Source organism: Oreochromis aureus, linkage group 3 (assembly GCF_013358895.1).
Source record: "Oreochromis aureus strain Israel breed Guangdong linkage group 3, ZZ_aureus, whole genome shotgun sequence".
NCBI lineage: Eukaryota > Metazoa > Chordata > Actinopteri > Cichliformes > Cichlidae > Oreochromis > Oreochromis aureus.
Genome location: NC_052944.1, coordinates 86,517,786 through 86,530,736, shown reverse-complemented (window position 1 = coordinate 86,530,736; position 12,951 = coordinate 86,517,786). Strand labels below are relative to the sequence as shown.

At 39.1% G+C, this 12,951-nt stretch overlaps 1 protein-coding gene across 1 annotated transcript; it reads left to right on the top strand.

The window, feature by feature from the left end:
- Positions 1 to 8,211: 8,211 nt before the first annotated feature.
- LOC116334648 (cytochrome b5 domain-containing protein 1) lies at positions 8,212 to 12,683 on the top strand. The gene is made up of 4 exons (XM_039608325.1): positions 8,212 to 8,721; positions 10,121 to 10,197; positions 11,038 to 11,256; positions 11,362 to 12,683. Exons 1-4 carry the CDS (start codon positions 8,598 to 8,600, stop codon positions 11,590 to 11,592), a joined length of 651 nt encoding a protein of 216 aa, XP_039464259.1. The 5' UTR covers positions 8,212 to 8,597; the 3' UTR covers positions 11,593 to 12,683.
- The last annotated feature ends 268 nt before the right edge of the window (positions 12,684 to 12,951 follow it).

Below are 12,951 nucleotides of genomic sequence, written 5' to 3'. Positions count from 1 at the left end.
TGAGTGAGTAGAGTGTATGTGTGATCCATTTTCATGCTACACTCTTTTTTGTGGGAATATTAGTACTTGTTTCTGTATAATATTTCTTTCAAGATGTTTTTATGCCAGCAATTTTCTAATAGTTTTAAAAATAGTTTTAAAAAACTTTAACATCTCAGTGTATTTCAGGTTTCCACCAAATTAAAGTTAGAGCTAAAACTCTTAGAGAGAAGAACTGCAAGGCCAGACTGAGTCATTAAACCACAAATTCTGGTTTCTAAAAAATGTACTCGGTGAAACTATAACCATAAGTGTGTCTCTGGAGACCAGACGGTGGTTAAGAGGTTAAAAGCTGAGTGAGTAGAGTTGAGTGTGTGTGTGATCAGAGGTGAAGCTGCTTCCTGGTTGTTGATGTCTGTTTCTAAAGATGTTGTTGATGAGACTTTGTAGAAAGCAGCTGGTCTGAGTGATGTGATCAGAGTGCAGTAGATAATGTCTGACAGCAGTTTGAAGAGGAAATGGATTCTGTTCTGTTCTTCACTCATCACCTACCTGACAGCTGACACCTCACACCTGTTTCTCACCTGCAGGTCAGACAGGAGGACACACAGAGGATGAAGGGAAGGACCCTAAATCTGTTGGACTGATCATCGGTCTAACAGTTTTTCTGCTTCTTGTTGCTGTTGGTGGGTTTTGGATCTGCAAATGTAGACAACAGAGAGGGGAAAGAAACCAGCCTGCTGTTCAGTTGTAGTAGGTTTTTACAAATAAATAACTGAAAAGTGGAGTGTGCATAATTATTCAGCCCCCTGAGTCAATACTTTGTAGATAAGGCAAGATCTGAAAACTGCTGTTCACAAACGCTGTCCATCTAATCTGACTGAGCTGGAGCTGTTTTGCAAAGAAGAATGGGCAAGAATTTCAGTCGCTAGATGTGCAAAGCTGGTAGAGACATACCCTAAAAGACTGGCAGCTGTAATTGCAGCAAAAGGTGGTTCTACAAAGTATTGACTCAGGGGGCTGAATAATTACGCACACCCCACTTTGCAGTTATTTATTTGTAAAAACTGTTTGGAATCATGTATGATTTTCATTCCACTTCTCACGTGTACACCACTTTGTGTTGGTCTTTCACCTGGAATTCCAATAAAATTGATTCATGTTTGTGGCTGTAATGTGACAAAATGTGGAAAAGTTCAAGGGGGCCGAATACTTTTGCAACCCACTGTATATATTAGTATAATATTTAGTCAACCACCAATTGTGCAAGTTCCCCCACTTAAATGACAGAAAAAAAAGATGAGAGAGGCCTGTAATTTTCATCACAGGTATTCCTCAACTATGAGAGACAACATGAGAAAAAAATTAAAATCACATTGTCAGATTTTTAAAGAATTTTTGTATTTGCAAATTATGGTGGAAAGTAAGTATTTGTTCAGTAACAAAAGTTCATTTCAATACTTTGTTTTATACCCTTTGTTGGCAATGACAGATGTCAAATGTTTTCTGTAAGTCTTCACGAAGTTTTCACACACCATTGCTGGTAGTCCTCCTTACAGATATATGTTCTCTTACAAATATATGTCTATATAGATAGATAGATAGATAGATAGATAGAGATGAAACCAAAAAAAGAAGATAAAAAATCACTAGTAAGGAAAAGCAACAAGCTGAAGAGATTTGTTTGGGCTTTGAAACACAAGCGGAAATCTGTACTTTGGCCGGATAAGTCCAAATTTGAGATCTTTGGTTCCACCCACTGTGTCTTTGTGTGATGCAGAAAAGGTGAATGTATGGTCTCTGCATGCATGGTTCCCACCATGAAGTATGGAGGAGGAGGTGTGATGGTGTGTGCTGGTGACACTGTTGGGGATTTATTCAAAACTGAGGACACGCTGAACCAGCATGGGCCTTGCTTGTTCTGTTTGCCCTCAATTTTTGATACTGTCAACTTTGAAACTTTTTGATACTTCTACCTGTGGTAACCATACTGCAGTGACATACAATCCCATCTGGTTTAGTTGGACCATCATTTATTTTTCAACAGGACAATGACCCCAAACACACCACCAGGATGTGTAAGAGTTGTTTGACCAAGAAGTACAGTGATGGAGTGCTGACCTAAACATGCTTTCATGTACATTTTTACCTCTTTTTTACATCTTACCTCTTCAACTTCCCCTCGGGTCAACGGCAGGTACTTCTACAAAAGAGAGCTTATTTTTGTTGTTGTTTTTCTACAAAACTCAAATTTCAGTTATAAAATAAAATATTTTAGGATAAATGCTTAAAAAGAAAAGTCCAGGATTATACTGATGAAAATATTAACTTCAGGTTGTGCATTCAAATTGCATTAATTTTCAAGTGAAAGCAAAAGCACACTTTTCAGTTTTATTTTTGTTTTCTTTTTTGGCAACTTTGTGATTTTTATCTTGAAAGGTGCTATATAAATAAAATTTTACTTACTTACTTTACTTTAAAGTTTCTTCATTTTCATTGATTGCAGTCTTTGTTTCTCCCCTCATTTGAAACATTTCTCATGATAGTAAATGGTGAGAAAACCACAATACATTAGTCACTGACAGTCAGGAAAGAGGAGGGGTTAAAAAAATTAGTTTTAAAAAACTTTAACATCTCAGTGTATGTCAGGTTTCCACCAAATTAAAGTTAGAGCTAAAACTCTTAGAGAGAAGAACTGCAAGGCCAGACTGATTCATTAAACCACAAATTCTGGTTTCTGAAAATGTACTCGGTGAAACTATAACCATAAGTGTGTCTCTTGAGACCAGACGGTGGTTAAGAGGTTAAAAGCTTTTATTTTAAAAAGAGTAAGATGAGTGAAAAGCTGGATTAAGCCCCCCCCCAAAAAAGAACAACCAAAACACAGTCCCACTCTAACTTTAATCTGACAGAAGTGGAAAGAAAAAACGTTGGTGCTGTTTGAGTGTGCACATGTTGCAGACTTGCAGAATGCTTGCTGTGCATTAAGTAATCATCTGTTGTGCCAAGTGTGAAACCTCAAACTAACCTGAATTTCTCTTTAGTTCTGACCTCACTGCTGAGCTGCACAACACACCAAGGTCAGTAACCTTTTGTCACAGTTTGAAACCTACAAACTTTGATTCTGTGTGAGACATTACTGATGTGGTTTATGCCATGTCCACACTAATACGCTGTGTTTAAAAATGCGTCTTTTTCTCTCTGTTTTGGCCTTCTGTCCACGCTGAGACGGCATTTTTGGTCAAGGACATTGGATACATTTGAAAACACTGTTTTCACTTCGCAGTGTGGACTGTGAAAACCATGGCTTTCGAACACGATGATGCATTTTAGTCATATGATGCAGTCATGTGACCAATTCAACTAAGATGGTGGATGGCATTGTACAGCAGTTGTTTTGTTTGCTCTGAATTTTGACAGCCCTATTAAAGATTAATATCATTTTGTACATGCTCCAGGTAGCTCCAGATAAAACTCAGCACTTTTCCTCTGCATTTTGCCGCGACATTTCAAAGAGCCGGAAAGTAAATAAACCACAGGTAGGAGTGATGCAGGTCGAATCTTCTTACGTTGCACGCATGCGCAGAACTGGAACGAAGCGTTTTCATTGTGGATGAAAACGATTAAAAGTGATAGTGTGGAATCGGAGCGTTTTTAGAAAGATTTATCCGGATTAGTGTAGATGTAGCCTTAAGGTACATACACTAGGTAGCACTGTACTGTTGGTCTTTCTAGCTGAGGTGCAGCTCAGAGACATGACATCCTACGCCCTATTGTCACTTCATGTAAGAACAATAAATCATGACCACTTTTTTAAATAAAACAAGCTTGTCTGCTTATGTCTGATAGTCATTTAAGATAGACATCCAGACATCAAGACACAGATGTCTTTGAAGGCATCCAAATAACACAAATAAATGAAATAAAAAGAATACAAAAATATTTCTGAAGTTGTCAGCACATTCACAGCCAAATATTTTTAACTGGGAGTAAACAATTCAGTTCAATTTTATTTATATAGCACCAAATCACAACAACAATTCACTCCAGGCACTTTACATTGTTAGGTAAACATCCTACATATATACAGAGAAAAGCCCAGCAATCAAATGGCCCCTTTGAGCAAGAGTGGGAAGAAAAAACTGCCTTTTAACAAGAATAAACGACCAGCAGAACCAAGCTCAGGGAGGGGCGGCCATCTGCCACGATTGGTTGGTGATGAGGGGAGGAAAACAGAACAAAGGCATGCTATGGAAGAGATCCAGAGATGATTAAATTCAGAAGAGTGGATAAATGCACTAGTCACACACACCATGCTTCCACACCATGCTAATTATAGAGTTCCACAGGGTTCTGTGCTAAGACCAATTCTCTTTACATTATAAATGCTTTCCTCCAGCCTACATGTTATCTGCTTTAAGGTACACATTTGAGAGTTATGCCAGGGATTCAACTCCTTCTGATCTGAGTTTTTTTTTTTTAAGTCATACACAGATAAGCTGTAAAATTAGTAACAAATGTCAAAGAGGGCGGACATACAGGCAGGGATCCAAGTGACCACACTACATTTATTTACAGTGAAAGTTTAAAGGTCCAATCTCTTTTAGGCTTAAATCCAGAAAATGTCAATTTTCTCCCAGAATCCACACCAGATTTTGCTCATCACTTTGTGTCTCATAATCCTTAGGGATGGGAATCTTGAAACAGTTGTTTCAAGACCGTGTTGAGCTTCTGAAGCACAGATGTTTCAAAACACTGCACGGAAGCATGGTTCAACACACCCAGGTCACATGACTATGACTTAACAAAGTTTTGATGTGTTTCACGAGGCAGTATGACTCACCTCAACCTCGAAGTGTGTGGAGCAGCGGCTCCCCATAGAGAGCATTTTTCACCTGCACAAATGCCACCTGGCACTGATCCATCCATGAGACCAGATCTAGGTCAGGTCCACGAACCCAGGCATGAACCGATGATCACCAGCCAGCTCCATGAACCACCTCACTTCCTTTTTTGTCTTGGGGTGTGGGCAGGATGCAATGGCGGCTTACTTCTCTACCTGTAGACACACCTGCCCACCCTCCAAGTGGTACCCCAGATACTGTACCTCCCTCCATCCAACTGCACACTTCTTTAGGTTGGCCGTGAGGTCTGCCTGCCTGCTTTAGGGACTCCAGAACCACGGCCACCTGCTGCACATGGTAAACCTAGGTGTTACTGTGGATGATCACATCATCAAGGTAGGTGGCAGCATATGCAGCATGCAGCCGCAGCACCCGGTCCATGAGGCTCTGGAAGGTAACTGAAGTGTGACAAATTGGTACAAACCGTACAGGGTAGAGAAGTGTCTCCTCCCCAGAGTCAGCGACCCAAACAGCTGTTCTGCTTCTCCCAACAGCAGCGGTAATAGCTGCAGGCCACTGATATGCCTCTGTGTTGGGCTAAAATAGGGGTCAGCAACCTTTAAGACCCCAAGAGCCATTTGGACCCGGTTTTCATGGAAAGGAAAACACTGGGAGCCGCAAATACTTTTTGACATCTAAAATGAAGATAACATATGTATTTTGTTGTGCCTGAAATGAACAAATTAAAAAAAAACAAACAAAAAAAAAAAACACTGCATACATTGTTTTTTACCTTTATGCTTTATATAAACAACTATAGTGTGTTGTTTATGAAATCCACAAAAGGCTACAAAGTAAATGAAATTTTATTTATGTAATGAACACATTTTAAAGTCTTTTAAATGAATTAAAAAGCTGGACTTTAATTATCCATGTAGCAAACAAAAACTGATCCTTATATCGCCTTTGGGCTTTCGGAGTGTGTAGAGCAGGGGTGGGCAATCTCAGTCCATGAGGGCCGGTGTCCCTGCAGGTTTTAGATCTCACCTTGGGTCAACACACCTGAATCACATGATTAGTTCATTACCAGGCCTCTGGAGAACTTAAGGACATGTTGAGGAGCTAATTTAGCCATTTAAATCAGCTGCGTTGGTTCGAGGACACATCTAAAACCTGCAGGGACACCGGCCCTCGTGGACTGAGATTGCCCACCCCTGGTGTAGAGCCTTGACCTGAATTTTAAAAATAATTGGAAAAAAGCACTATGCTCCTAAAAAATGAATGATAAATATTCACAAAATCTCTGAATAAATATTTATTTTACCTGGTTAATGAGTATGGCAGGGCGTGGCCTGCAGTGCCGCTGCAGGAGAGGTGGTTGCACCTGAGCGTCATCCGCAATCACGCCTCGCCGCCTTAAAGTCTGCGCTCTCTCTGTTGTTGTGTTATGTGTCGGGCTGTGTGCTGGAAAGCTAAAGCCAGCTGCATGTCTACAGCAACCGTGTGTGAGAAGTGGTCAATAAAGAGAAGCTGTAAAGCATGTTCATGCAAACATCATCAGGTATGCCATGATATGTTTACAATGGGATTCTGCTCCTGAACCTCTGCGCACAGCGTCTGCAGAAAACACAAAATATTAGCTGGAAAGGTTCAAGGGTTTATCACTTCACAACACTATTCATCTTGAAGTACTTATGTAAAGACCCGACAAAATGAGTTTTAATCTTAACATACCTAGAGTTGTAAACAGAAGTTTATATACACTCATCATGGGCATTTTAAAAATTTTAAAATGCCCATGATGTTTTTAATTTTAATTTAATTTTTAATTTTAAAAACTTTTAATAATTTCTTTGACTTATTCATTTTACAGAGTGGAATGATTGAACAAAATACATGTTTAATGACTTAAAAATGGGTGAAAAATTGTCAGCACTCATTGAACTGACCAATACTACGTACAGTCCAAGGACTCAGTGATGACAGTAAAGATCTCAGAAGGAAAATTATATATTTAAAGAAGTTAGGAAAATCTCTTGGAGAGAGAGAAATAGAGCCATTCCTAAACAACTCCACATTCCAATCTCAACTGCTCTGACGCGTTATTTGGATGTGTAATCACTTTGCCAAGGCTTGGAAGAAGACAAAAACTTTGAGCCTTAGTTGAGAGGAAAATAGCTAGGCCACAGTCAAATGAGTTTTACAGCACCAGGGGTGCTGACCAAGAAAGAAGCCCCTGATCAAACACATTCAAACTGGACAGAAATGTGCAAAAACAGAACAAAAAAAGCACAGAAGTAGTTCTTCATTTGTAATAAAACGGCATGGGTGGTATTCAGCTAGCATTTAAAAAGGTCCAGTTAGAGAAAACTTCTTGAAGCAAAGGACCCAATAATTATAATGTCTAATTAAAGGAGTAAATATTCTTATGGATCTGCTTGGTCTCTACAGAGTACTAAACAATAAGAGGAAACAGAGCCATTCTGAACCCTTCAAAATAAAAATGTTAAAGAAGCATAGAGGCTGGTGCAGATGCTGGATGAACAACTACTGAGTATTAGGGACACATTAAGAAAAAACAGTATTATTGATCAGTTTGAGAAAAAAGTCAAAATGTGGATATTACAGTAATTGTTTCAAGACAAACTGCGATGCTTGCTGTACCCTCATACTTCAGAATCAGTTTCAGGTACAAGGAAGGAAATTGGGGTTTTTTTCCTCCCGGAGAGTAGATCAGAGTGTGGAAATTCAAAGAAAGGTTGGGCTTGTTAGACGGCTACCTGTTAAAGTGGGAGTTATTAAGTATCTTTTGTGTTCATCCTCAGTTGTGTTCGAGTCTGTCTATGACCCAACTCTCTTTGTTTTTGCCTATGTTTTGTCAATTCTGTCTGTGCTGTAAGAGTGAACTTATTTTCAATAAACTATTTCTGCAATTTGAAGTAGCATCTCCAATGGTTTTTGCATATGTTTTTTATTATACTTGAAATAGATGACAGTTAGCTTAGCAAGTAAAATTTGATCTTCAGCTCCTGTATTTGACAAAACTCTAAAACATGTGAATTTTGTTTTAGATTACTCAAATAGAAATGAAATGCAATTAACATCTAATCTTTGTGTTTTTTGTTCAATAATCAGCGTGACCTGTATAAATGCATAAACTTTATTATAGATAACATTGGTGTTTCCGTCATGTGGTAACTGTTAGGTTTAACTGTACAAAGCTTGGTCGATACTATGAGAAACATACAAACTTCACGATGTTCAACTAATATTTTTATCTTAATGAATAATTTGCATGACTTAATATATTTATTTATTTCATTTTTATTCTGATAATCGTTTGATCAGTCAGATACATTTGATTATTTTCAAACTGATGTTTCCTGGGTCATTATTTTAATTTGCTGCGGGATGAGACAACATTTACATATTTACAGGTGAGCAGAGTTGAACATTTTCATGTATATATTACGGTCCGGAGAGTAATGATTCTAACAAATACATACAGTTAACAAGTGATTACTTTATTTAATTTATTAATTTTAATTAATTTATTAATGTTTAGGAAATAAAACCATCCCTATCTTAATTGATTAAATCGATTCAGGTCATTTTTAGATCTCGACATAAACACGTGTATTTCAATGAACTGAAGCCCCGCCCTCGGCGTCTCTTGCCATGGCAGCGTGTCAACAGCGCTCCATGGAGACAGCGAAGCCTGAACCGGGGCTGTTTTTCCGCGTTTCTCCGTGATTTGGACACAGCTGCCTGCAGATGATAGGACGGCCCAGGTACTTCACTCCCTCGGAGGTGGCGGCTCACAACACGGCGGAGGACCTGTGGGTGTCCTTTCTGGGCAAAGTGTACGACCTGAGCCCGCTGATGAGCCAATACAAAGGTGAGCCGCAGCAGGTAGATTACTGCGTCACCAGTTGAAGACAGGGCAGGCTGAAAAGCACAAAGTGCCTCTGTGAGAAGTCAGAGTCAGTGAGAGTGATTCCTGTTTTTGACTCTTTAGTTACACAACAGGAAAAAGAGTTTCCGGAAGTGTCTGTTCCTGCTGCTAATCCACACAGCCAGCAACCAGAAGGAGTTGCATGAAGACTGGCAGAGTACAAAGACACAAAATGACAACAAAGGGGAAAAAAATAAATAAAAAATAATCCCTGAAAACGTGGATCACAGTTTTTCCACTCAGTTCATTGATTTAATCCATAGACTGTATGCAATAGATGGTGCTTGCTGCATATTGTTCTTCTTCTTCTTCTTCTTCTTCTCATCATTATTATTATTATTATTATTATTATTATTATTATTATTATTATTATTACTACATTTATTTATTATGTATTATGATGGCGCTCGTGGATGAAATGACACACCTCAAGTCATTTTACTGAAAGAGGGTGCCCTCTGGTGGTCATTTCAGGCATTTCTGCACTGAAGTGTCAAAGACCTTTTTTTTTTTTTTTTTTTTTTTAAAGTGTTTTTGCTTTTGATATTTTAAAGACACAACTAATGATTGACTGTAACATCTAAAGATGAACTAGATCAGCTACTGTTAAAATGATGTATATAAATGAAATTAGATTAACTGAAAAAGCCGAAGGTGGGTAAATGACCCAAATAGTTTGAAAGAGAATATTTAAACCACTTGGATGAATTAACTTTGTGTGGAAGTTAATCTTAATATTTCAAGGCATCCTGTTTCCTCTGATAACTGATTTTACTCTGACAAAATTACACTTGTAAGCATTTTGATGCATTCATATAACTAAAGGTGGAATTTCAGTTTGAAAATCAGAGATTTTAGAGCATCCTGTTACCATCCCCTATCTAATACACTTTTATTTTGAAAATGATGAATTATTTTAACTAACTCTAGGTTTTATTTTGAAAATGTGAGATTTCATAACATTCATTACCTTACCTCACCTAACATTACCTTACAATTACTAATTGGACACTTTTATTTTGAAAACAAAGACACTAAAATAATCTTTCCTTAAAGTTGACTCGCTGCTGCAGTCTCAAGTGGACATTAGAGGAACTGCAGTTTTTGTTCCATCAACACTGGCTTCATGCTTTAGACTCTATGATCAGCTTGTTTTGTTGCTGTTTGAAAGCCTTTGTAATATTAATTTGAAAGAGTATAAGTAAATATCTGTGTAGTATTTCCTCCTACAACTTTCTTAAAATGTGAGTGGGTTAAAATCAGACACCACTGTGGGAGTTCTCAGGTGGAGAGTATTAAGAAAGATGGTGTTTATGAGGGTAATGTGTGTTTCTGTCTGCAGGTGATGTTCTGCTGTTGCCCATCATGGAGTTCGCAGGGAAGGACATCAGCAGCTGGTTTGACCCCAAAACTGAAGACGTGAGTGCCGATCAAACTTATGTGGACTGGTGTTAGACTGTGTAGAGCTTTTCTGCTGTAGCACAGACCCAAGAGTTCATGTTTACTACAAGCTACATTTACGTCTTAGATTTTACTTCATTTTTCAACTTTAAGCACTTCCTCACTGCTTGTATGGATGCTTCTGGGACCATCCTGAGCCACAGTCACACTCAGTCATCTCCTACACCTGTCATTAAGGGCAGCTTGAGTAATAGTCGTGCATTCCTAATCCTGCTGAATAAGAGTGTTTTCACCTGAATGTACTCGCCTACTACTGAGTTCTGATTTGGAGAAAATTGAAATACTGTTGTTTAATCTTCTCTACAGGAAGCTTCACTTCAGGTTTAAGCCCAAGTCACACAGGCCTCGAGGCTCAGTCAGCCCAAATCCTTGCAACCTCGAGCAACTTTCAGGAAAAAAAAAAAACACTTTTTCCTAGAGACCTGTGGTTTCCATGGGAGTGCAGACTGCTCTCTAGGCTTGTGTGAGTGGTCAGAATCAGTTTCCAGGTCACATCATTTTCTTTACATCTTCTTGTATAGAAAATGTAGAGAAATAAAAATTCTTATCACAGTTCAGCTAAAGATAACCAGATAGCATTTTCTGTTGCTTTGTACTTGGACAGTTAAAGTAAACACACTTCACTGTTTTCTCCAGCAGGTTTTGCTCTTACTTCATGAGGACATTTCAGTTCTCTGATCTGGAGTCTGTGGGCAGTGGCCCGCCTCAGACCTGAAACCTGAAACAGCATCTGGTGGTTTTATGCTCTTGTGCTGTCAATGTAAAAAGATAATAAATTAATTTCCCATCTTTCCTCAGATCCTGAAGTACGTGGACCCTCTGACCTGCTGTGTGGCGTACTACACCCCCAGGGGGCGTTTCCTGCACATCCCCCCCACCGGTCCGCGCTCCGACTGGGACAACGACATCGGACAGCCGTGGTGGAGAGATAGCCGATACGAGGTGGGGCTGCTGTCCACTAAAACCAGGTGGATACGAATCATCAACACGCTGACGTCACAGGAGCAGCAGATGGAGGTGAGCACATCACCTCAGCCAGATGCACTTTGGGTAACTGCGCCTTCATGATGTGGTCACAAAGACATTTAGCTACAAACACAATGTGTGTCCTGATGCCCTCAGGTGTGCTCAGAGGAGACTCTGAACGAGATCCTGCAGCGCTACCTGCGATACAACTCGCATGCCCGCAGCTACACCTGGAAATATAACGGTGCCGTCCTGGACATGAACAAGACGCTGAGTGAGAACAATGTCCCAGACAATGACCTCGAGCTCGAACAGCTGCGTCTGGACCGAGACGCATTCACCCCCGCCATCCTCCTCCACTACAACGATGACCTCACCGAGGGCTGACCTCTGACCCTGAACTGTGGACTAGAACATACAGTAACAGTTATTTTATTAAAGCTGTGCTAACAGGTGCCTTTTCTAACTGTCGTTTGATGAAAGTTTTAACCAAAGAGAGACCTTAAATTCTCTTTAAAGGCCAATCTGAGCTGCACATTAGCACAGATGGACTCCCACAAAGTCACCGGAGACTCAGTTAGGGTCAGCTGAGTTCCCTGATGGCTAACTGAGCTAAGCAGTTTGCAAATTTTGTGCATAAAGAGGCTGATCCAGAGCCAAACTCTGTTTGGTCTATATGTCTATATGTCGTTTCTTTGCATTTGACTTAATTTTACATCTTCTTTTACATCTATCAGTTCAGCCCCTCACATCTTTAAATAGCCCTAAATTTAAGTAAATATGACGAGATGAATATGAAGAGAAAATGTTGGCCACCCCTGGTTTAAACCTAATTCATTTGCAATTCCTTCAATGTCCATTCCAGTGAGTCAGGCCCCATAGACTCCCGTGTTAAAATATTCAACTCTTCAGGTGAAATTAACATGTTTACAACCTTTACAAATAATAGATTTCAGGTAGAATGAGATATATATTAATATCATATAACGTACAACAATTAAAGGCTTAAAAAAGTGGAGGTTAACGTCAGTAAAACACATGTATAACAAGCCTGTAAAAGTCAGACCTGAAGCTTTTTAGCCTATAGTTGGTGTATCTCTGGATGGCATAACCATCAGAGAACACTGTGAGTAACAAAACCTAGAATGGGGTGTCACAGAGTGTTTTCTTACAGGTCATGGAGTTCCACAGGGCTCTGTTATAGGTCCTTTACTTTTGTTCAGATTTAAATTATAATCTAAATTCACCTGTTTAAATTGTTTTAACACTTAAAGTTTCCATTAATGGTAGTGTGGCCTGTTTGCTGCTGTTGTAACATTATGTTTAACGCAAACATGTGACTAAAATTTTACTTGAGACCATCCCCTAAAACCTTGTGAATGTTAATGTGATTATGAATTAATGTCATAGAAAAACTGATCCAGATGGTTTTCCACAGTTTAAGGTGTTTCAATTAAACCATTTAAGGTTTAGATGAATGCTGTGTCCTGAGCATCTCTTGTTTTATATCGAGCTTTGTGTTTATGGTTATCTTGTGTTAAATTTTAAGACCACATGTCTGTGTTTGTTTGTGATCTTGCATTTACACATAGTTTGAATTTGTGAACACTGTGGTTGATTTTAGGGAAGTTCAGACTGAGGAATGCTTCCCTCCCTGGAATAAAATGTTTCTGAACAAAAGGGAAATTCTGAGGCTCATTTTACAGAAAATACTAAAATAGGATGTGAGACCAGGAGCTAAATCCT